Source organism: Rattus norvegicus, chromosome 10 (genome assembly GCF_021556685.1).
Source record: "Rattus norvegicus strain SHRSP/BbbUtx chromosome 10, alternate assembly SHRSP_T2T, whole genome shotgun sequence".
Lineage (NCBI taxonomy): Eukaryota > Metazoa > Chordata > Mammalia > Rodentia > Muridae > Rattus > Rattus norvegicus.
In genome coordinates, this window is record NC_141543.1 from 37,403,181 (window position 1) to 37,428,488 (window position 25,308).

At 39.6% G+C, this 25,308-nt stretch overlaps 1 protein-coding gene across 5 annotated transcripts in view; it reads right to left on the reverse strand.

The window, feature by feature from the left end:
• The window catches only part of Sgcd (sarcoglycan, delta), a 564,388-nt gene that overhangs the window by 88,530 nt on the left and 450,550 nt on the right, over window positions 1-25,308 (reverse strand). For all 5 annotated transcript variants that reach the window (XR_015630874.1, XM_087573563.1, NM_001109029.1 and 2 more), the window contains 1 exon segment: window positions 19,481-19,553. Coding sequence is in view for 4 of the 5 variants with exons in the window: in XM_087573563.1 (XP_087429689.1) it covers window positions 19,481-19,553 (73 nt within the window). In the remaining variant the exon portion in view is untranslated.

The window sequence follows — 25,308 nt, forward strand, 5'->3', positions numbered from 1 at the left end:
TGGGAAGAAATAGTGCTAAGATCGATAGAGAAGAGGGCCAATGGGGGGCAAACACATGATATACACATATGAAATTCCCGAGCATTCAGACAAACCAATATTAAGTTATTTTTTCTGACAAACCAAAGTGAAATGACCTGAGGGGTAAGTGTTTACTATTATTTTAACAAAAATGATAAAACAATGTAGTGGGCGTACCTGCAAGACCAGTGCTAGAACAAAATTGAAAGCTGAAAGAGATCACGAAACTAGACAGCAGTTCTTATAAAAGAAACCATGTTACCCACAATGGGTCAAGAGAATTTAGCATCTATCACTTTTAGGGTAGAATAACTAGAGGAACAATACTCTTAATGGTACCCAAGTGATACATGGACAGCACAGTAATAGGGCATTAGACCAAGCCCAGACCAACGCTAGCTACTTTTTCCACCATTCTTTTCAACACTCTCTCCTGATTATGTGCACAGCCTTGCTTGCACTTACTTGAATAAAATCAACAATAAAAATTTGCTGTGCTCAATGAGGTGCTGGTACCCTGCTGAATTATCCAGGGATGTAATTAACATCATAATAAGGAAACTGTGAGCCTCTGTGGTGTGGAAGGTGCTTCAGTATCTTTCTCCCACCTCCAATTAAAATGCGAACAGTGTGAATAGGGCCCCCACCTCTCCCTTAGATCACCTCCTGCCTCTGGATGACAGGGAGCTCTCAGTTGCTCACAGAAACTTGCCCGTCTTGCTTGGTTTGCAAGCAGCCATAGCACTGTGCATAAACTATAATTTCCTCTTTGTTATCTTTGCTTCCTTCAGGTAAACATGATTCACTGAAGATATAAGAATGAACCATTACCCTTGATGTAATGGCTGCCTGAGTTGTCAAGAGGGATCCGCGCCAAGATCAGAAGGAGAGCAAAGAGAATTACACTCGTAGATGATGCAAGCATCCCGCAGTTTGCTGTTTACTCTTTCGTATCCGCATACACTGATCGAAAGCCGCTAATGATTTTTATGAAGTAGTGTGCGGACTCATAAGGTTACTGTGAACAGCCATCTAATAATACTGCTCTGTGTACTGAAGTCCACACCTGCTGTAACCACTGTCATTCATCGGCTCAACCCATCCATCCAACCATCTTTCCAACTCCCCTCCTACCCACTTACCAACAGGCTAGGCCAAGTTCCACTCTCTATCCACAGTTCTTGGAATGCACTAGCTGATAGTCACCCCCAAGAAAGTCCCAGATAGAGTGCAAATGTGTGTCATGGTCTGCCCATGCTTGCTAGTCAATAGATATAAAGGTCATTATGCTTAGCCAATAAGTTTGGACTGTAACCTTGCTAATGTAAACTGTGTTCCTAAAAAGAATAAAAATTGTAATAGCCATCTGGGATCACCTTCTAGTCACTCGCCTTGAGGGACTAATTGAGGGTCAATCCCAATGCGCCCTCTTGTTTTTGCATTGATCTGCTTCTTGGTGTGTGTGTGTGTGTGTGTGTGTGTGTGTGCGCATGTGGCGGCATCTCTAAGGAAGTACTACTGACTGAGGGTCAGGGTTTTACATCTGCTCCTGGGCTAGTACAGCTTCGTAGCCTCTGGAAAGTAGTGTGCTTGTAGATGAAGGTTTAGTATAGTTATCTGTCTCATTAGCCTAGATTTGAATGTACTGAGGAGACACCGGACATGTTTTAAGCAATTCTAATGTCTAATACAAACCCCTAAAGATGCTAATTCATCCTTCTGAACCAGGAGACTAGAAATCAGGATTATTTTTAAATGCCTTACATGGTTCCAATATGAGACCAAGGTTCAGAGTTAAGGGCTTAGGATTTACAACTCATTAAAAGAGATAAGTATTAAACAAGGGATCAAATTAATACTAGTAGCAGTTATTATTGTTGTTATTAACTACTATTGCGTGCTGCCAAAGGTCCTGGTGAGTGCTATTTCTCTCTTTTTGGCTAGCTCCATCGAACTTCCACAATCAAAAGGACCAGGCTCAAAGGGAAGCTCTGCTCAACTGTGTGTCCACTCACTTTCTTCACGGTGTTGGTGTGTATGCTCATTGTCACAGACAGGGGTATCAGCAAGACTCTGAGCAGGAAGCTGAAGTTGCTTTTTTATTCCTGTCTTCATTTGACTCTTCCTAATGAGAAGCTCAGACAGCACCTCTTCAGAAATGTAATAGGAAGCATAAAAAAAACCAAATCAATATGGCACTGTTGCCGAGAGCAGGCATGAGTCAGGAGAATGTGTACATGTTAAGTTTGGGCAAATAAGGAAGAATTCCTTCCTTTTGGGGGACACAAGTGTCCTTAGGCTCACAGATCACTCAGGAACCCAGAAATGTTAAACACACAAAGGCATTTCCTCAAATGAAGAAATACCTGTTTTCCACATAGAAGGTTGGAAATTGTTAATGACTTGGTGACTTTTTGCTCTGTGTAGAGGCAGATTTCAGTCACCTTTTGCTATAGAGGTGGTCCTCGTTCAAAATGTTTATCCCAGACTCTTCCTTCCCTGGATAGTTAGCTCCTAGATGACAGAACCCATCCTTAGCTGGGATGTCACATTTACTTTACAGCCTGCTGACCTCTGTACTATCTTAATCAGAGATCCCACCAGATCCTTGGGCCTTGAGCAGTACAACCCATCTTTATGGTCACCATATTTAATTTGCAACGAAGTTTCTATATAGTCACACCGTAAGCTTTCTTGTACATTTGGAATTGGAATGATTGTTGCCTGAACATTTTTTTTTTCAAAATTGTACTGTTTCAAATATACTAGCAATGAACGGCCTGACATCAGGCTTTCTTGAATTTTCGAACCAGATTCACAAGTCAGTCTCAACTGAGCTTCCATTCTTTATTCTGCATTCTGTGCTGCCTGCTGTGACCTCTGCAGCCCCCCTCGCTTTCTGAATCCCTCAGTGTCCTTATCCAAGTCCCCAGACCTCTACGAGCATTTAGTGTTCTACCTATAAACTAGGCATGACTCCACTGTGTCTCCTGGGGTACAGATTAAATGATGTTAGAGTAACTGAGGTAAGATGCTAAGGAGCTCGGTGACATGAGACAAAAGAATGTACCCTACAAATGCCAAGCCCCCTGCTTAGGTATTCAGTGCGGTGCCTGCTAGAGCAGAGTCTACAAGAGCAAAGACCATGTCTGTTTTGTTCATCAGTGTGTTCCTAGATCATATGTCAGAGACTGGATAGCTATTCAAATTCTAGTGGCGGCAATACATCTGCCTGGATTATATATATGTGGCTAGACTGGCGAGTCTAACTAGAAAAGTCTTCCTTTGTCTAGAAAGCACAGATTCTGGCAGCAAACCATCTCTAGGCTCTTTAGATGGGTTCCCTTGTGAAGTGTTACTCTAAAGGTATTTTCCCTGTTCTCTCTTCTGTTAAGTTTCAAACCCAAGACAAATGGCTGAGGTACCTATTTAATATATCAAAGCCAATCTTATCACTAGTTTCTTCCAGCATCCTCAGTCCCTATCTGCTACAGGGTATGATTGGATACCCCTGCCCTCTTCTGGAACTCTCCAGCCCAGCTATTGGGCTGCTCTTTCCCCAGAGGCTCTTCTCTATAAAATCCAGATATTTTGGCTACCTACCCCTTTTGTATTTTTGGCTTCCTGGCTGGTGCATCTGGTTCTTCCCTCCTCTCCCTTCCTCTCTTCTTTTTCTTCCCTTCTCCCTCTCTCCACAGTCCAGCTTACTTTGGTCATATCCACTCTGGACTCTTCTAGATTTTTCTGACTCTGGCTATGCTCTATAATAAACTTTCTCCTCCACCATACCTAGGATCATATCCTTCTTTCCATTTTTATTTCTTTTTTTATCCATTCTTTTGTCTGCCTCCTCTTAGTTCATCAAACTAGTTAGGCAGGACGGGAAAATGTTGAAGAACCAATGAGGTAGCATTACTTTGCTTTCTTCAGTTCTAGGCTGAAACCACTCACTCTTGTGTCAAGTACACCTCAGAGAGCACATGGATCCTGGATTTTAATTGTGTGTTATCCATTCCCTGGACTTCTTTGGTAGCATGCATTTATGTGACACTAGCTTTCTCAAATTTACTATTCAGATTTGATTTAAATGGCTCTAAAAGAATTCACATATCTGTTATCACCAAACAATTAATTTGCCTACAAAAATCACAGGGAGAGAACATTATGTCTAACAGGTAAGTCTGGCATGCTAATAAATTGTTACCAAGTTTGTTGGGCCTAGTAGTACAGGCCTGCAATTCTAGCTCCTCAAGAGGCTGAGGCAGGGGGATTGTGAACTTATGTCCCTCCTGAGTAAATTAATGGGAATCTTGGTTCAAAAAAATAAAAATAAAAAAAATAAAAAAAAATAAAAATAAGGGACAATTAGTTCAGCCCTCTAGTATTGTAAGATAAAAATCTGTCTAAGTTATATAAAAAGATAGGTAGCCATTATGGCTGTCAGGGGAAAGGAAACAACGTAACTCATAAAGGTACGATATAATGAAGAGGTACAAATTTTATGGCTATATGCAAAAATAAATGGCCTATCTCTAGGATAGTATGCAATAGTCAATATAGAGAAACCCTTCAAATCTCATTAGAGTTTAATGTTTTCATTTCATTGCCCACTATAGCTAGAAAAGGGCTATTGATTGCTGCTAGCAGTTGGTGACAAAATAAAATGTGTCCTGATGAGGCATCTTGTTCCTGGGATGTTCTGCTTCTTATGGTCCTCTGGGTAGATGATTTCAATCATTACAGCCCTCCTGCGAATGGCTGCAAGAGTCAGGAAGGATGGCACTAAGTCACTCTAATACTGGCAGACTTTTAACACCTTTTGATATGTAAATGCTATTATTTTCATATGTCATGTATGTAGTATACTATACATGTATACAAATATTCTATATAGATGCACATATCTTTGTATATGTCTATTTTTTGACAGGTTCTTTCTCTGTAGTCAAAGCTGGCCTGGCATTTTCTATTCTACTGCCTCAGCCTAATACTGGAATTGCAGGAATGTGACTCCATGCCTTCACTTCCCTTTCATTTTATTTTATTTATTTTTTTTTTCCGGGGCTGGGGTTCGGGGCCCAGGACCTTGTGCTTCCTAGGCAAGCGCTCTACCACTGAGCCAAATCCCCAACCCCTCTCCGTTTCATTTTAAATACTATCACCTTCCCATACCATCCTGCAACTTAACTCAGAGCACTTTTCAGTTCAAAAAGCTCTCTGTAGTTTGAATGCTTATAAAACAAATCTTTCCATTATAGTCATAATGCTTAGAACTTCATTCTGTCTGTGGAGAGGTTGTGTTCCTTAAATTACTTCTCCTTGGGAAGAGATGTGGATTTATCTTACCTTCAGTTACGGAGTGAATGTCTTCCCCTTAAGAGACTTACAGCAGGGCTAGAGTGCACTTTAGATTTTGGGACCAACTTGGCAAATTATTCGACTCGCATTTGTTTTATCGTTGCCTTATTACCTTGCCTTGTAGGAAACAGGCTATTAACTGGTGGCTGGCTGTTATCTCAAAGGCATATACATACTGCAGGCAAATTTCCAGATTACCAGGACAGATTCCCTGCTTTTACAAGGATGAATGATGATATGTCATTATAACATTATAACGGCCTCTGAAATAAATGCTCGTTATGCTCCATGTTCTAGGTAATAGGGCACATGTGTGTGCACGTGCACACACACACACACAAGTACACACAAGCACACACACATATATAAACACACACAAACACACAGACACCCAAACACACACACACACACACACACATACACACATACACACATAAACACACACACATACATACACACATATATTGTGCCACTGAAATCTCATAAACTCTTTCTTAGTCTTGGTTTCATTCTTATGCACTTTCCACATTTTTAACAAATGAGGAAATGTCAAAACCACAGGCTACTAAGAAAGAAACTGGCTAACTGTCTTGATCAGGTCCAAGACCTGACCCACTTACTGACACCTTTAATATCATTGACCAGGACTAGGAAAACATTCTTCACTGAGGGGTAGAACTACCTATTGCCTAACATACTTTGGACCTTAGGTTTATTCTCTAGCATGACATAATCACTTCTAGGCATGGCAGACCCATACATGTTGTCTTAGTATCCTGAACTCAGAAGGCTGATTCAGAATGGTCTCGTGGTCAGTAGAAGCTTAAACTGCATACAGAGATCCTCTCTCAAAATAAAATAAAGGCGTAATCCCTACTACCCCCAAATACTGAGTTAGGGGTCTTCTCATTATGCCTGACATGAGCTGTTTCAAATGAACTCCCCTACTTTCTCATCTGTTGAACAGATAAAACGGATGCCTCCAGTGTGGCATTTTTGATTGTTTTGTTTTTCTGAAAGATTTATTTGAGAAAATGCTCTAAAATTATAAACACTTCATATGGCCATGAAGTGTTCTCCAAATACCCAAACCTTAAGGAACAGAGAAGAATCAACACTTAGTACAAATTCTGGTCTCAACCACCCAAAAAGTAGATTTTTTCAAGGAACTCAAACTCTCTGAAAGGGCCTTGAAAATTCTGTGAACAGAAATTAGACTCCTAAGATTTAGAGTCTTCACATTAGAGCATACATAGAAGCCATTTAGATAAACTCTTCCCCTCCTTCTGAGCGTAATCCAGTTCTTTATTTTTTTTTTAATTTTTTATTCTGCTCTCATATATTACATCCAGACCATGGCTTCATCTCCCCTCCCTCCTCACATTTCTTTAGTCCTGATAGGACAGTGACCTTTGGCTTGGGTGATCTGCCCTAAGGACTGTCAAGGGAGGTACCCTGCCATTCAGACATCCACAGACCACTTTCTTCTACGAGCTGTGTCTTTTAGCTCTACCCCTCAGTCCTGAGCACTCTAGGTCATAACACAACAAACAAAACATAATCTGAGAATATCATGTCATATACAGAGAGGACTGTGATCTGCCCTTCTTTAGTCACTGCCTGACGAGTGTTGTGGGGTAATGCGATTGAGGGCAGAATCCTCCTGACTTCTAGCCTGTGGATGGGCTGAAGTTGGAGGCATATTGTACAACAGCTTCCTAAGTGTCCTGATTGAGCCATGTCCAGTACATTAGGACTGCATGTCTCACAAATGTTCCTCAAAGTGACACCGAGCCAATTGCAGGAACACAGCAATCAGAAGAAGCCTAGCGCCTTCTGCTCCCTATTTCCACCTCACTTATCATGCACATTTGCCTTCTATATCTGCATGCAACGACTGAAGGGCATTTCCATCATTTCCCCAAGAGCTGTTCATGAGGACCAGAGAGAGCAGCAGAAACTAATAGACAGATGCATCATGGTAGGAAGGGCGTCAACACGTTGCTTTAATCAGTACACAGTCAATAGTCTCCATCAGGAATAACTAATTAGTGTCTCAACTCTGTTCCTCAGCTGTCATTGCAAAACTCTATCTGAGGAATGTCATCTGCACTTAAAGGAGGGACAAGCATCATAATTAAGTTTTCAGCTATTACTTCAGCATGAAGCTGCCACCAAGTGTGAAATGACTATAATTCACATTTTTAAGACCCTGAATTTATTAGCATCTATTTTCTATTCAAGGTTAGGGGTATGGTGTTTGGATTGTCAGAGCATTCAAATTCCCCAGTGCTTTGTTATTCTGGAGTGACTGTAGCTGAGCTCTGATTCCAGACAAGAAAATATTAGTGGGTTTGGTTCTATTTGTGAAAACAAAAGTCTCAAAAGAACTAGAGATTCATTTTCCGATGTGAACAGGAAACAGCAATGAAAGATATAAATGGAGAAAGGGAGATAGAGTTCCTTTATAAATTATAATGACTGTGGCTTGGAGAGTGAATAGATTCTGTAGACTATGTGCTTCTCTGGGATGTGCCTATTATACAACCTAGAGACATAAAAAGTACATGAAATTTGAAGTCTGCTTGAGAAAGAAAGGGGAACAGAATAACAACTTTTGGAGGCAACTTATTATGAAAAGAAGGAAGAAAGTGTGTGGTTACTGCATGCTTTGCCAGGATTGAATACACCATGGAGACCTTGATAGCTCTCCTCCATGAACAAGGTGCAGGGGGCAGTAACTGGTCAGTATGCTGGCTGACTGCCTGATTTTGAGGAGAATAGATTTGTAATGATTTGTGTGACCACACCCCTTTAAGGCCCAACAGCCAAAGTAGAAGACATCTTGGCCAACTGGAAAATGAAAGTTTAGGTGTGCATTTGGAAGATGAAGACCATCATGAGCGGCCTAACACTCTCTCTCTCTCTCTCTCTCTCTCTCTCTCTCTCTCTCTCTCTCTCTGTGTGTGTGTGTGTGTGTGTGTGTGTGTGTGTGTGTGTGTGTACCTGTGTGAGCCTTGAAGGCCAGAAGGCTTCGTAAGAGTTCTTAAGTATAGGGGTTATGGTACACCATGAGTCATTGGACTAGAGTGCTGGAAACAAAATTCCAGTTGACTGAAAAAAGCAATACTCATTCTTAAAACACAGAACCATCTCTATACCCCCACTAAAGAGCTCCATGGTGTGTTAGTTCTCAAACTTAAGACATGCATAAATCACCAAGCATTTAATGAATCTCCAGTCAGAAATCCAGACCTAAATTTATTTTTTAATTGAAAAAAGATTCTTTTCTAATATATCCTGATTTATAATTTCTCTTCCTTCCACTTTTCCCAGTTCCTCCCCACTTCCCTTCTAGATCAACTTTCTTTCTGTCTCTCATTAGACAAGAACAGGCTTGTAAGAGATAACAACCAAATATGACAAATTAAAATACAATGAGGCAAAGCAAAAGCTTTCATATTAAAATTGAACACAACAAATCATTAGAAGGAGAAGAGTTCCAAGAGCAGGCAAAAAATCAGAGACCTACTCCCTTTCATAGTCAGGAGTTCCAGAAAAATTCTAATAGCTATAATAAACCACAGAGGATCTGGTATAGACCAATATAGGTCCTGTGCTGGCTGCTTAAGCTGGCTGTTATGAGCTCATATGTGCCTTGCTTAGTTGTTTAGAGGGCTGTGTTCTCCTGGTGCCCCCCGTTCCCTGTGACTCTGACATTTTTTCTGCCTCCTCCTCCACAAGATTCTTTGATATGGAAAGAACCCAGATGCCCTTCAACAGAGGAATGGATACAGAAAATGTGGTACAACTACACAATGGAGTACTAATTAGTTATCAAAAACAATGAGTTCATGAAACTCATAGGCAAATGGATGGAACTAGAAAATGTCATCCTGAGTGAGGTAACCCAGTCACAGAAAAACACACATGGTATGCACTCACTGATAAGTGGATATTAGCCCAAAAGCTCAAATTACCCAAGATCAATCCACAGACCACGTGAAGCTCAATAAGGATTACCAAGTATGGATGCTTTACTCCTTCTTAAAAGGCGGAAACAAAAATATTCATTGGAAGGGATATGGAGACAAAGTTTGGAGCAGAGACTGAAAGAATGGCCATTTCAAGCCTGCCACACCTGGGAATCCAGCCCATATATATACAGCCACCAAAACTAGACAATATTGATAAAGTCAAGAAGTGCATGCTGACAGGAGCCTGATACAACTGTCTTCTGAGAGACTCACCCAGAGCGAGGCAAATGCTAACAGCAAACCACTGAACTGAGAACAGGGTCCCTGTTGGAGGAGTTAGAGAAAGGATTGAAGGAGGTAGAGGGGCTTGCAATCCCATAAGAACAACAATACCAACCAACCAGAGCTCCCAGGGACTAAACCATTACCCAAAGACAACACATGGAATGATCTATGACTCCAGCTGCATATGTAGCAGAGGAAGATCTTATTGGGCATCAATGAGAGAAGAAGCTCTTGATTCTGCCAAGACTGGACCCCCCCCCAGTGTAGGGGAATGTCATGGGGGGAGGCTGGAAGGGGGATGTGGTTGGGGAGGGGGAACACCCTTATAGAAGGGGAAGGGCAGGGAATAGGGGGCTTATGGACAGGAAACTGGGAAAGGGAATAACATTTGAAGTGTAAATAAAAATATCCAATTATGCAATAAAAAAGGAAAAATAATAAAAATGAATAAAAGAAAAAAAAGACTCTGAGTCCTATGGGAAGGGATTTGATGGAAACGTCCAATTTAGACTCTTGCTCCACATAATATCTGGCTCTGGGCCTCTGCAGGTCTTAAATAATTTAAAGAAACTACCATTTTTATAATCTACAATTCACAAAAGAGATAGTACATCTATGTAACCCATGAGTATATAATAAAAGGTTAACAGTATAGAATGGAGAGTTCTGAAAATTTTTAATATGAAAGCAGGAATGAAAAAATCAGAGGAAGGAGTGAAAAGTACTGGTGGGCAACAAGAAAAATAAGAAGAGGACGGCAGAAGGTGGGAAGATAGCTGGGACATAAACAAATAGGTTAGGCTAAGATTGTACAAGAATTTTAAGGTATGTGCATGTGTGTGTGTGTGTGTGTGTGTACATGTGTATGTATGTGTGTGTGCATGTATGTAGGTATATGTGTGTATGTGTGTGTATCTGTGTATAGGTATCTATATATGTGTGTGAACATGTATGTGTATATATGTGTGAGCATGTGTATGTGTGTAGATATGTGTGTATATATGTATATATATATGTATGTGCATGTATATGCGTAGGTATGTTTTTGTGTGTGCATGTATATATGTGTATGTGTGTGTATGTGTGTATAATTTGTGTGTGCATGTGTGTATACGTGTGTGCATGTGTATGTGTGTAGGTATGTGTATATGTCTTTGTATGTGTGTGTGTGTGTGTGTGTGTGCACCAGCCATGTGTGTAGGGGTATCTGTAGGGGCCAGAAGAGAGCATCAGTTCATTAGAAACTAAAGTTATAGGAGGTTGTGAGCCACGGACTATGAATGTTAACTAAACTCTGAGTCTTCTGGAAGAGCAGCAAGTGCTCCTAATCATTTAGCCATCTCTCTAGCTCCTGTTTTCAATCTTCACCATCACATCAGTTAGTCCCATACAGAAAAGCAGATTACTGAGTGAGGGTTGGTCCAACATTGTGCGTAACTATGACTAGGAAATAAGATAAGCTTATCCAGGTGTCCCACAGGTCTGCTGGTCTTACTTTCACTTACCCAACACTGTATTCTAACAAAGCACGGACAACCCTGGATTTAGAAGAGCACGTGAGAAAGAAGAAATGATTGACTGGCTGGTTTGACTTTACTTCACTTCTGATTCTCAACTAAATTCATGTAAAATCTCTTGTCATATTGCTCCGCTAACCTCCCATTACTCTTTGTTTTGAAAAGGTCTTAACTGGAATCAAACAAGCCTGGCTTCAAGCCAGGATCATGAAGGCTGTAATTAAGCAAGATTTTCTGTCTATATACCCAGCAGGGCCATCTACGGAGGAGGGAAAAACAGGAGTCAGAGGCAATTTTGTGTTTTTCAAGAACAACAGAACAATATATTCTACATACTTTACATAATAAATGACAGAAGCTGACATTTTAATCAAGACAAAAACAATAACAAAGTTGTTGTATTTTCCTTGGAGGCAGAAGGCAGCTCTAGCTTATGAACACACGGCCTTTCTGCAGTCGAAGACCAAGACATCAACAACATTTAATGTTTTTTTAACATCACATGTGCCCTTGGGTTTATTATTCTTTTTGTGGGGGGGGTATTTTTTATTTACATTTCAAACGTTATCCACTAACCCTACTCAACCACCCACTCCTTCCCACCTCCCCTCCCTGACATTCCCCTAAGCCTGCCTTGACAACTAGGATAAAAGTGAGATTTTTTTTTATACCCTCCTATGATGGTTTTTCTTTGGAGTGCTTTTTTAGTCTTTAATCCCCAAATTAAGTTAATCTAAAATGTATGATTTTAATTTTTAAGCCACTTGCCATGGACATTGGTGATGATGTCATTTCAGTGTCCCTCTTTTGTTCAGGTGGAAATGGTCCTGTCAATGTCAGGTAAAAGTGGTATTTTTCAGCCATGCCATCGATGTCTCTAGCTATCACAGATACTTCAGGGATGCCGAGTAAGGCTTTGAGAGAGGCTTGAGAGGCGCTTGTGAAGGCATTCCCTCCTACATCTTGTTTAGTTTGAAAGGCTAAAGTATCCAAATCACTTTGGGGAAGAGGAGCACCATATTTGGACTCATCTCTTGCTGACTTCTGATTTTCAAAGGGATGAATATTGCTGATGACAAGGGCCATAATGTTGGGTTCTGACAGGTTTTTTTTTCCCATTTGATTATTTCCACAGTTCTTACAAGATTCAGAAAGGGAGACTCCTATATTACGTCAGCATTAGCTAAAACATACTGGGATTGGCAAGCCATTCCCCATGGAAGCCTGGCCAACTGACAAACCACTCCACGAAGGCAAAAGCAAACGGCATTTCATTAGTGTTCTTGTCTGACTAATTTTTCTCTCAAACTTTTATCCTTATCAATTGTTGGGGACAAAGCCAAATGTTATCTATTCTGGTAATCTTTCTGTGAACTCAAACAAAAAATTTTCCTTAAATAATCAGTTTTTCATATTTCTTTTCCACCTTTGGAATGTTCTAGTGGGGAAGAGGTTTATGGGACTTCTTACATAGTTATGTTACTTGCATATTTTTAAAAGTTTCATTTCCATCATATTACATGGCTAAATGGTTCTGAATATTATGTACGCAAAACAAAAAGACCTCAGTCTAAGTATATGGAAAGCCAGGGCAGGGGTGGAGGAAAAGAGAGAGAGGATATGAATTATAGAAAATGTTTGTAAAATACTAAATAGGAAAATGTAAGGGTGTTGTACCCAATGGCATTCCATGGGGTTGCTTTGCACACCACACACCCATGACCATGAGGCTTATCACAAGCCTTTCTTCCTTCTTTTCAGTTTTAAAAGCCATTATTTGAAATTTTTATATTGTGACTTTGAAAAAGGTGAACACGCACCCTGTAGTTAACTGAACCCCAATGCTATATCAAACTTTCTTGGCATCTTAAATTTATAAAGCACTGGAAGCCAATCTAAATTTAGTTATGAATATACTAAAAAAAACAATTTATTTTTGTCAACTTATGTGAGTCTGGTTGAATTTGTGTTTTACTATCATACATACAGATTTTTTTCTTGTATTTATATTTTTATTGGACATTTTATGTATTTACGTTTCAAACGTTATTCTCTTTCCTCCCCTCCCATTCCTCTCTCCCTGCTTCTATGAGGATGCGCCCATCCCCACTTACCCACACCCGCCTCAAACCCTGGCATTACCCTACACTGGGGAAATGAGCCTTCACAGAACCATGGGCTTCTCCTCCTACTGATGTCAGACAATGTCATCCTCTGCTACATATGCAGCTGGAGCCATGGGTACCTACCTCCATGGATACACACAGATTTTAAATCTTACACATTCCCAAAGGAGTTTAACTTTCCTATTTTACATTAAAAAACAAAACAAGTATACATACACATACTTACCTGCCACCTACAGAATATTCTAGGACATTCTGGGATTAATAGATTAATACAGTTTCTTCCTACAGAAATGTCTAGATGTATATAAGATTTCTTCCCACAGAAATTTTTATCACAGAACTCTGGCAATATTTTGGGAAAAAGGACTAAACAAAGTGCTATCAATTCTCAGTTGTTGTCCAACATGTTCGAGATCATTTTTCAACCCTTTCAAACTGTAGGATGTGCTATCTTTAGCAATTTAATAAAGTCTTTCAAGTCTTTTGCAACCATGTTTGAAATTTCTTCCACACAATTTATTAAATAACTTAACCACCAGAAGGAAAAAAATCACATTTTCATAAATGCACTGGAATGTTGTAGAGAACCGCAGAGATAAGTTGGGTCATTTGTTCCTTAAATTAAGTGGCTAGAGACATCCATGTCTTTCAATCCTAAAGCTAAATTACTGACTCTTTTCTATGTACCTCAACCAAAATATCATTGGGCACGGACAACCTAGTGCTCCTAGCTAGATATTACTACCATTCTCTGTGTTTCTAGCAGTTTGCTAAATTTCTCAATCCCAGCAATTATTATATCCCACTGCATTTGGATTATATTTATGCTGCATCCCCCTTAGCTGAGAACTATTTTAATGATCATTTTATGCATGCCTGTCTTCTAAGGGTTTAGTATAAGACTCCTTAGCAAATATGCAACCGTACATTGTAAGTGGTCTCTGATCTTCAGGGACAAGGTAATTAAATACCCTCTGTTCTGTAAGTATATGTTATATAAGAGGTAAAATTATACTTTCCAAGATTTGGGGTTCCTTCCAAGATGTGGGGGCTAATTAAGGTTTTCTGACTGTTAAAGACCACCCAACTTTGTCTCCACTTTTCACTTTTTCGTTCCTGGTGTCTCTGATTTCTGATTCTTATTCATGATCCTCTAAGGATCTGAATCCTATAAGGAGGCCTCAGAGTGGTGTGGACATTCAAAGGCAGCCTCTGTTCTTCTAGAAAATACATATGCAAAGCCGTGGGGCCCATTTCCTACATCAGATCATGAATAGTTTGAGATCAGAAGAATCTGAATCAGGGAACACTGAACATATTCATATCCTGAGTTGTGAATTTATTAAAATCCAATTACTATTCCAGGTGAATCCCTCTTATTTCAAGGGACAGGTTCAATGCTTAATGTATTTTTGAGTACAGTTTCCAATATGGAGCACTGTATCATTATTTTGAAATTACCCCACAAGGTAAAGTCAACATGCATGAATGTGCCATTGACCTAGACTGTTGGTGGAGCCCTCATCTGTAGAGTGAGGAGCTTTCTCTGCTTTGGATTTGAGCTCGGCTGGGGATTATATACATTTTCAGTAAAAACTGAAAAGCGGAGACCATAATCATGTAAAAGCAAAGCAGTAAACCAAAACTCTGCATCAAGGAAGCTATTTCTTCTTTACTAGGAACATCTAAGGAAGTGATGCTTAAAGTCTTAACTCTGTTTCTCATGAACAAGTTAGCAAGCAAACCAACAAACCAAAGAACACAAACTCTCCTGTAGCCAACAGCAAGGACAGGGAACCATTGTGGTGGGAAAGGGTGCTGAAACAGGTGCAGTTTTCTCAGGTTTCATCATTTGGTTGGGGATGGGCTGTAGATATTCAAGTTGTTTATTTTATAAGACAGTCCAGGTCTAATTCTTCTGTGGTCTGCAGCCTTGATGTGCTTCTAATTAATAATAATTGTTGAAAAAATCTGTGTATTACATTAAAAGAACCCCTTCCCAAACATCCCAATTTAACTGCACTGGGAACTTTAAAGAGTCATTCACTCACATTTCAACCCAACACCTATCTATAAAAAGCGTTTTAAAGAACATATTCTTGATCTGTAAGGCAGTCAGATGACTGTGTCTCCTGAAGCAAAACTCAATAGAGAATATAATAGCAAAGGACAGTAGGATGTTGACACTAGAGAATAGAAAATAAGGAGGATGATCTAAATATATTTTATAACTCCTGTTTAAATTAAAAATTGTTTTAAAACAAGAAGTTAGGATATTATACAAGGAATAGATATCTGGAACCAAAAGAGAATTGCATTTCTGTAGATGCCAGGAGTCCATGTTTGACTCTAGGCCATGAAATGAGTTTAGTGGGTTTCTGATCCTCAGTACTAAGTCTAAAATGACCCGACTCTGTTGGGTTAGCACTGTGGATAGACTAAGATGCTGCCCCTGAACACTTGTGGTTCTCCACTTGGCAACAGGAGTAGTTTCGTTTAAAGTACTCTCCTTCCTTGAGTGCAACAACACAGCAGCATGAAGTGGGCAGAGCCCAGAAGACATAGACTTCAAGATCCTTACCCTTTGGCTCCATAGGCAAGGTAAGCATCAATTAGAAGCACAGAGTAAAATGTACTGATATTCAATAAATGGAAAATGCAAAACATGCACAGACATTCTTATCCAATGAGTCCGTGAACCATAATTGTGTATCTTTTCAATTTGTCTAACAGGTATATCTACCCTGCAGCTCACAACTGAAGATAGTTAGGGACGGTGCTCAACACAAAACCACAAACTTGCCTCTTGCTCTTTGCTCTCTTCTCTTCCCTGCTCTTCCCCTTTGTCCCTTCTCTCCCCATCCCCCCTTCCCCCCACGTGCCCATGGCCGGCCTTTACTTCTCCCCTCTTCAACTCTTCTTCTTTCATTAAACCTTTCCACGTGGAAAAAAACCCACAAACTTACTTAACTTTTATAAGACTTTATTGTGATATACATCACATAACACCCCCCCCCCACACACACACACACACACTGCAGTCTGACTGCTTTGTTCTGAGGTGTAAAATTTGCAGATGACAAAGTCACATTGTAATGTCAAAAGGCTGTCATGCTACAAGATGCTAATGAGGAAGAAATTCTAGAAAGAAGAAAAGGCTAAACTATGAAATTTTGTATTTTCACTTGGACTCAGCCTATCACAATTGGGACAAAAGGGACAAGCAAAAGAACAGTGTCACAATAACATATGGAACTATTTTTTATAATGCCTCTCCTAGTCAGACTTAATTTTCAACTTGACACAGCCTAGACTCCTCTGAGAGGAGAAGCCTCCGTTGAATTACTTAAATAAGGCTGATCTGTGGGTATGTCTGTAAGGGACTGTCTTGATTATTAACTGTTATAGGAGGGTCTAGCCCACTGTGGGTGGCACCATTCCCCAGGCTGGTAATATTGATCTGTGTTAAAAACGTTATTTAAGCCTAAGTGATTGAGCTAGAGGGTGAGTCAGCAAGAATCATGCTTCCATGGGTTCTGCGGTGACTCCTTTTTTAAGTTCCTGCCCTGATTTCTTCAGTGACAGACTGCTATCCAAGCATAAGCCAAACAAACCCTTTCCACCCCAAGTTGCTTTTGGTCAGGGTATTTTGAATCAACAGAATGAAAGGAGGATAATTCTTATAAAAAACATTACATTGGGCATCTGTGGACTTTGCCCGTAATTTTAGAATAAGCAGTGAAAGTACTGTTCTTACCTGAATTCCTTTTGTGGTTGCACTATACTTGCATTTGCTCAGGAACTTTAGAGACTACATATTCTAATGCAATGTCTGGGGTTTCTCTTAGGTTTTAAATAGACACTGAACGTTTATCCTCAGCACACTATGAGCAAATATTGTTTCATGTTCTCCAAGGACCAGCTCTTCAATGTGGATTGATGCACAAAGAAATGCCCTTTTGGCATGGTTTTATTCTAATTATATGTTTTTATGATGATCAAAGTGCTAATTTGATAAGACATAATAATGATTAAATGAGGGTCATTAGCCTTCGTGTCTCCTTAAATAGTGGTCAATTTTTGTGTTGGCAATCTTCGGGGTCATCTTTTCTGGTTCTTTATAAAACATGTGATGGCTTGTGAGTTTATAGCACTAGACTACACAGTATAATATCAGAATGGACTTCAGTGTAATGTGTATAAGGTATGTTTTGGTACGCATTATCTAAGCTCTTCTGATCTGCTCTACCTTCTCCTTCTAGCTTATAATGACCATTATTCTACTCTGCACTAAAACACTCTACTTATTTTGTTTAACATATGAATGAGGTCACATACTATTTGTCTTGTACGTCTAGCTTGTTCCACTCAGTGTAATGCCCTTGAGTTTATCCATGCTGTCACATGTTGCCATCACCCTTCTTATGTCTTTTGCATTGTGGAAAAAAATTGTTATAAAAGTGATTTTGATAGAACTTTACAAAATGGAGCCAGGGAGTCGTTAAGACATAGGTCTTATACATGACTCTAACTGCTGAATGCTGTCAGAGATGTGAAGCTTTCACATTAAGCATCTGCAACACAGAAATCACACGACAATGCCTTTATACGCCAAGTCTTAGGATGTACATCACTAAGCGATTGACCTCTAGCTTTATGGGCATTTCAGTTCAGTTTACACGTTCTTTCCTTACCTTCTCTAAACAGTCAATGGCCCACCTAAGCTCAGACTTCCCCTGCCTTCCACAGAACACTGACTAAAGCTATTCTATCCTGGGTCCCTGAATTGTTATTCTTAAAACTCCAGAGGTGGCCCTCTATCCTAACATAGTTTCTGAGTTAAAATTAAGTGACATTATGCATCTGTCACATTTCCTTTATCCATTCATCCAAGTAAGTTGGTTTGGTGTCTTGGCTCTTGTGATACATGCTTCAGTAACTGAGAGCTTGCAGATATCTGGTGTATTACTAATGTCACCACACATGTACAAACATGCACACACAGACATTTGCACGCACAGTTGCAGAACAGCTGGGTTGTAAACTACAGCTCCACCTTATTTGGAATTTTACTGGGAAAAATTTCACATTCCCCAATAATTATCCTCTTTTTTATTTCTCAATCTATATGCCTCCATCCTTAGAGAGTATACATTTTAAAGAAAGGCTCTGGGCTTAGGAATTATGTAATGTATTTCTCATGGCTGACTATGTGTTTCTGTTGATGGAATACAAGCTCCCCTGTGGCTGTGGCCATTTCAGCAAAGCACAGATCTAAAGTCTATATTCTGAAGGAGTAGATGGATCCTACGGATTCCAGATGCATCTGATTATAGTGATGTCTATTACGAGGTAGTTATCCAATGTTGCCTGTATTCTTCTGATCTCCGGTCAATGAATTACCAAATGCAAACGCAAAAAATCACCAAACATATCCATGGCTCCTAGACGGCTAGAATCCTATCTTAGAAATTACAGCTGTACTTAAATCAACATATTATTTTTAATATGTTTCTCTTGTCTGACTTTCAGCACCTAGGATGGTTTTTAGGCTATAGCTCCATGTTCATCCATCTATAGATTCTTTGTTTCACTTTGTATAATTGGTGGCAACAACATAGAATCTCAAATGCCTCCCTTGCTAAAACCACACCCATATCCATAGTTGAAGATCAACTCTAGTCAAAGAATATTTAAAGAATACAGTCCCAACATCGTACTACCCGAGTAATAAACATTTTCTTTCATGGGGGAAACAATTGAATTTGGCTTAGACACCAACTTCTGTTATGTAGTACTTTTGGGGTAGCTGATAAACACCAATTGTGATTCATTTACTAACTGTATTGATTTGTAGTAAGATAGAAAAAAAAGCAATAAATAGACATTATCAGCCCAGAAATCTAATCACCAATCACCTTTAGACAGCTGGAAACCTCTCATCTCAACGTTTGGTTCCTTAAGTGCTCAGAAATTTTTTTAAAAAAGATCATCATCTTCAGTAATTCACCAATCTTTCCCAGTTAAAATATTTAATATAATAAATGTCAGTATTATTCAAAATAAGTTTTTGGCCAGCCACAGACAGGAAACAGCTACTCATCTATGCAAATTGTATTATGCAAATGAGTCCTTGGCTAGCCATAGACAGGAAACAGCTGCTGGTCTATGCAAATCAAAGCCGGAAGCTTACCTTAGTTCCTTGAAGGGGTCTGCTCTGACATTAGGTGTTTCTATGGATTTGGGGAAGACTGTGCCTTCAGCTCCTACAGAGAAAAGACAAAAGCAGACAGACATTGTAGAGTCACCCAGGACATCATCTGCACACTGATAAGAGCTGAGAGTGGGCATTTTGCCACTAGCTACAGGATTCCTGACAGGAGAGTATTAAATCGGTTCCTACAAGCAACCCTTGAAAGAACCTGGGACAACTCTTCTCTTGTATCAGATTGAATACAGGAGGAAAATTCCATGTAGGTTTTTGGGGCGAGGGTGCAACAAACAAACATTTTAATTAAAATACAATTACATTCCTTTTCCATTCCTTTTTCCAGGCTCGTTTCATGAGCCCACGTCTACCTCAAATTCATAGCCTTTTTCTCTAAAAGAAAAAGATCTTTAAAAACATAACTTGAAACAGGAAATTTTAACTCTTGTCTTATAAATTAGCCACCTTATAAATTATTAATGGCCATCTGACTGGAAGTTTCAAAACGCAACAGCTGAGGCCCTCTTCCTCCAATGGAGTACAGCTTCTGTAATACGGGGTTAGATGATAGTGTTTGCCTAGTATCAAGCTAGTGTTTTGTGCCTTGTAAATAAAGTTCTGTATCATCATTTTGAAACGTTATTCAAATAGAACATTATGAGAGATCACTTGAGATACATGTTTCTTTTTTTATTATTGAATATTTTATGTGTTTACATTTCAAATTTCTCTACTGAGTATAAGCATTGATCCCCAGCCCAGTCAAGACCTTCAGCTCTTGTTAGAACTGTTAGCCTTTTATCTATACCACCTATCAACATCAGCTGAACCTTTGTAGCTATAAGAAATTAGTAATTGTCTGATTTTTATGATCCCTAAGAGATTTCAAATCATTTAATCTGCAGTGTATTGGTGACAATTTACCTAGATATTAGATTCTCAATTAACATTGCTGGGCAGATCCTGTACTTTTCTGAAGAGTTTATGTGCTTCACATTTAGAGTATGTCTTTGATACGGTTAAGTAAAGTGGAATATCTTACACTTATGTGCAACTTTCTAGAACTTCCTTGCATGTTTATACTGCCTTGAATTCCTTAGCTTGTAATTATTACTCTTAATTTAGATTTATTCTGATATTGTGAAGTATATAGAAAAAATGATTTATTTACTTACATAACAATAGCAATAATATTCAATCTTATGACAGCAGTAATAGACCATTGCAAGGACAATCAGAAAATAATGCTTTGACTTAACATTACCCATAGGTATTAATGAAATAACTTGCTGATTAACAGAAATTTAATCATATAGATTTTATCATATGTACTTGCTCATATTCCCTACAGTAACCTCACTGAAGTGACACCATCAACAAGTAGAAACAAGTGTGGGCCATTGCAAATCTTTCTCAGCCTGAAGATCTTCTTGTGTGTTTGTCTCTGTATGCACATGTGTGCTCAGGAGTGCTTACCCATGCATGCTCCTGGAGAAACTAGAATCAACATTGGCTTTATTCCCCAGCTCTCACTGAACTTGGAGCATGTTCTAGTGGCTAGATTGGCTCCCTAGCAAGCCCATAGGATCCATCTGTCTTTACTTCCCAATGCTGACATTACAGATGTATGCCACTTAATTTGCTTTTTCCATAAGTATCGGGGATCCAAATTCAGGTCCTCATGCTTGCATAACAATCACTTTACCCACTGAATATTTCTGCAGCACCAACATCCTTCTTACTTTTTAAAAATTCCATATCATTTCAAACACATTGAAATATATACATAATGAAATCTACCACTTGTTATGCAAATTATGGAAGAATGTTCAAAGTTGTGTTGTGCATAAATTACTAATTTTGCCCCTGAGATTTCCACATTCTGCTTTTGTCTAATTGTAGAATGAATTGGATTTTAGACTATCGTGCAGCTTTGGTTAAATTTGGACTAAATTTGGTTTTGAAGAGTGTATTAATTAATTTTTTTCTTTACTGTGACCAAAGGTTTTGATCACACAGCGCTGCTACCCAACATTCTGACACTTAGACATTATATAATCTGCACTTAATTTTGGCCATATTCATAGGTATCTGGGAGCACTTATGGTTCATGGGCCACAGAGTGGATGTACTTGGTTTGTGGTTTGAGGCTGTGGTTCCCCACAGTGGAGAAGGCTTGAAGGAGGAGTTTGCTCAAATCTGGGAAGTTTAGGATGCAGAGGCAAAGTGATGCCAACATTTAGGTAGCCTTTTTCTTTTTCCCTTTTTATTTCATCTGAGACCCTAAGCCCCAGGATGGTATGGCCCTCATTTTATTTCACAGTTAATCCTTTCTGGAAAGTCCTCAGAGATTAATCCCATCCAATGCCTCTCTAATACTGAACAAAACTCATTTATGCAATTAAATTGAAAAAAAAGAAATATAAACATCATAGTGAGTATTCATTTCATATCCACAGCATTGCTGAAATCCTTGGGGAAATATGTGGGGCTTGCAAACTATGAAATTGTCAAGAGTTAAATTACCCCCATCGAAGTCACATGGTAATATTGCTCAAGCTATCTGATGCCTTGGGCACATCCCTAACCATCTCCAGTACTAGAGAAACTACATCTTTAAACAAAGACTTCCTTTTGAAATTTAGAAACCTGTGGTTCTTAGCCTTAAAACTACAATTAAAAGGCACAGTGCTATATCTTAGTAAGGTAAAGAGCTAGTTGAGTTATACTTTTGGTATATTTAAGTTCTAGTTGGATCTCCTTTTCCTCTACTCAGAATTCAGTTAAAGCAAAAATAGCATTATCTCTTTTTTTATAAAGTCAGCTTTAGTTGTCTAATTTATATATATGGCAACTGTTTCTGTCCATGAATAGCCTTCAATGTATAAACTGTTACTCCAACCATGACTCTTGGTGTTTTGCCCACTGTCATACACATTCCGACCTTCATAATACATCTGACACCTATGATGACTGTGCACAACATGTACACACTGTAGATCAGAAGCTACATTACGTTAGATTAATTACTCGAACTTGAAGAACGGCATTTCCTTTCAATGACATAAATCTCTGATCATCTTTTTTATCCTAGTCAAACTCTGGTTCCTTCATTACCCAAGGATGATAATCAAATACATCTGCTTCTTTAACCATACACTCGGCTTCACTCAGTTTAAGGTAGAGCTACTTATCTGGAGCTTATGAATTTTGGTTCTGTGATTTCTCTGAGCCAGCCTCTGAGCCAGCTGGAGGTGGGGTGGGGTAGGGAATAAGTGATCGTGATAAGGTCACTCACCACTTCATTCAATAGTGATATGTGGAAAGTAAGACAGCCGAGGTTGACTCCATGACAGGCTTCAAATTGGCAGTTTAGGAGAGTAGGCCTAAATCTCTATTTCCAAGAACTGGGCAAGTCCAGGCAAGTCCAGGCCTCAGTAGCTGCTCTGACATCTGCTCTGAGGCAAGGCTAATGGGTCAGCAGCAGTTTTCAGACTTCTTCAGCAACAATTTAGAGTCCCCCCAACCCCCTCCCCAGCAATGGTTCTAGAATGCTCCTAGAGATAGAGCCAAGATTTAGAGGTTACCTACCCCTCCCCAGCCCCCTAATGTGCTTTAAATTGGGCCTGTGAGCTCACTTTGGGGTCTCTCCATATTTGTAGATGGTAGACCCCAGCATGCTGAACTTGTGTTTGCATACTATTTGAGTCTGTGGTATTATTCCCCTGGCGAATCATGGACCCTTACAAAAGGACAGTCTCCTCTGAACACGAGAGGTCAGGGTCATGGTTTTCTCTGATCCAAATATACCTTTGCTGTTCCCTGACTAGGTGAATGTCTTTTTCTTTGCCATATCCCCATTGCTCAACATAATCAAAAGCAAAGAATAAGCACTCAACACGTATTTATAAAATGGCTACAATATATATTTGGCATCCAACATATACTACTGAGTGCTTTTCTCTATTTTGAATATTCCATTCTATCTCTTCAACTTACGTTAAGGTCCATGCAAGTAGGTGTAGCTTCCTTGAGCTAGATTGGTCTGGTTTCTGATTGATGCTGTGAGGAGGCTCATTTCCTGTCATAAAATTCCTTACATGATACTAGCTATTTAAAATGAGTCTCCCAAATTACAATTCCAAATATTATTTTAATTTGGCTTATAAAAGAACAAACATTGTAGTAGAGGAATATGGCAAAGGCTACATAAAAATACTTTTTTAGAGTCAAAGGTCATCAGGGGCTATAATCTCCTTCCATACCAAGGAAATGCTTATGTAAATACTGTGGCTAAAATTTACATGGGTCTCATAACCATATCCGCAATGAATACCCCTGAAGAGACTTTCATGAACATGTGACTATCAATTTGCCTTTAGCTCCAGGGCCCTAGCACCTTGCTTGGTCCATGCTAGGATATTATAGCTTAAATATTAAATCCTGCTCTCTGCACTGCTTATGTGTTGAATGCTTAGTCCTAGCTCTTGGTGGTATTTTGGGAGATCTTAGGAAGTTTAGGAAAGGCTCCACACTGAAAAAAAGTAGAGGTGAGGACATGCTCTATGAAGCTATGTCCTGTCATTTTTTTCTTTTTTTTTTTTTTAAACTTTAACTTTTTTTTTTTATTAACTTGAGTATTTCTTATATACATTTCGAGTGTTATTCCCTTTCCCGGTTTCCGGGCAAACATCCCCCTCCCCCCTCCCCTTCCTTATGGGTGTTCCCCTCCCAACCCTCCCCTCATTGCCGCCTTCCCCCCATAGACTAGTTCACTGGGGGTTCAGTCTTAGCAGGACCCAGGGCTTCTCCTTCCACTGGTGCTCTTACTAGGATATTCATTGCTACCTATGGGGTCAGAGTCCAGGGTCAGTCCATGTATAGTCTTTAGGTAGTGGCTTAGTCTCTGGAAGCTCTGGTTGCTTGGCATTGTTGTACTTTTGGGGTCTCGAGCCCCTTCAAGCTTTTCCAGTTCTTTCTCTGATTCCTTCAATAGGGGACCTATTCTCAGTTCAGTGGTTTGCTGCTGGCATTCGCCTCTGTATTTGCTGTATTCTGGCTGTGTCTCTCAGGAGCGATCTACATCCGGCTCCTGTCAGTCTGCACTTCTTTGCTTCATCCATCTTGTCTAATTGGGTGGCTGTATATGTATGGGCCACCTGTGGGGCAGGCTCTGAATGGGTGTTCCTTCAGTCTCTGTTTTAATCTTTGCCTCTCCCTTCCCTGCCAAGGGTATTCTTTTTCCTCATTTAAAGAAGGAGTGAAGCATTCACATTTTGATCATCCGTCTTGAGTTTCGTTTGTTCTAGGGATCTAGGGTAATTCAAGCATTTGGGCTAATAGCCACTTATCAATGAGTGCATACCATGTATGTCTTTCTGTGATTGGGTTAGCTCACTCAGGATGATATTTTCCAGTTCCAACCATTTGCCTACGAATTTCATAAACTCGTTGTTTTTGATAGCTGAGTAATATTCCATTGTGTAGATGTACCACATTTTCTGTATCCATTCCTCTGTTGAAGGGCATCTGGGTTCTTTCCATTTTCTGGCTATTATAAATAAGGCTGCGATGAACATAGTGGAGCACGTGTCTCTTTTATATGTTGAGGCATCTTTTGGGTATATGCCCAAGAGAGGTATAGCTGGATCCTCAGGCAGTTCAATGTCCAATTTTCTGAGGAACCTCCAGACTGATTTCCAGAATGGTTTTACCAGTCTGCAACCCCACCAACAATGGAGGAGTGTTCCTCTTTCTCCACATCCTCGCCAGCATCTGCTGTCACCTGAGTTTTTGATCTTAGCCAATCGCAC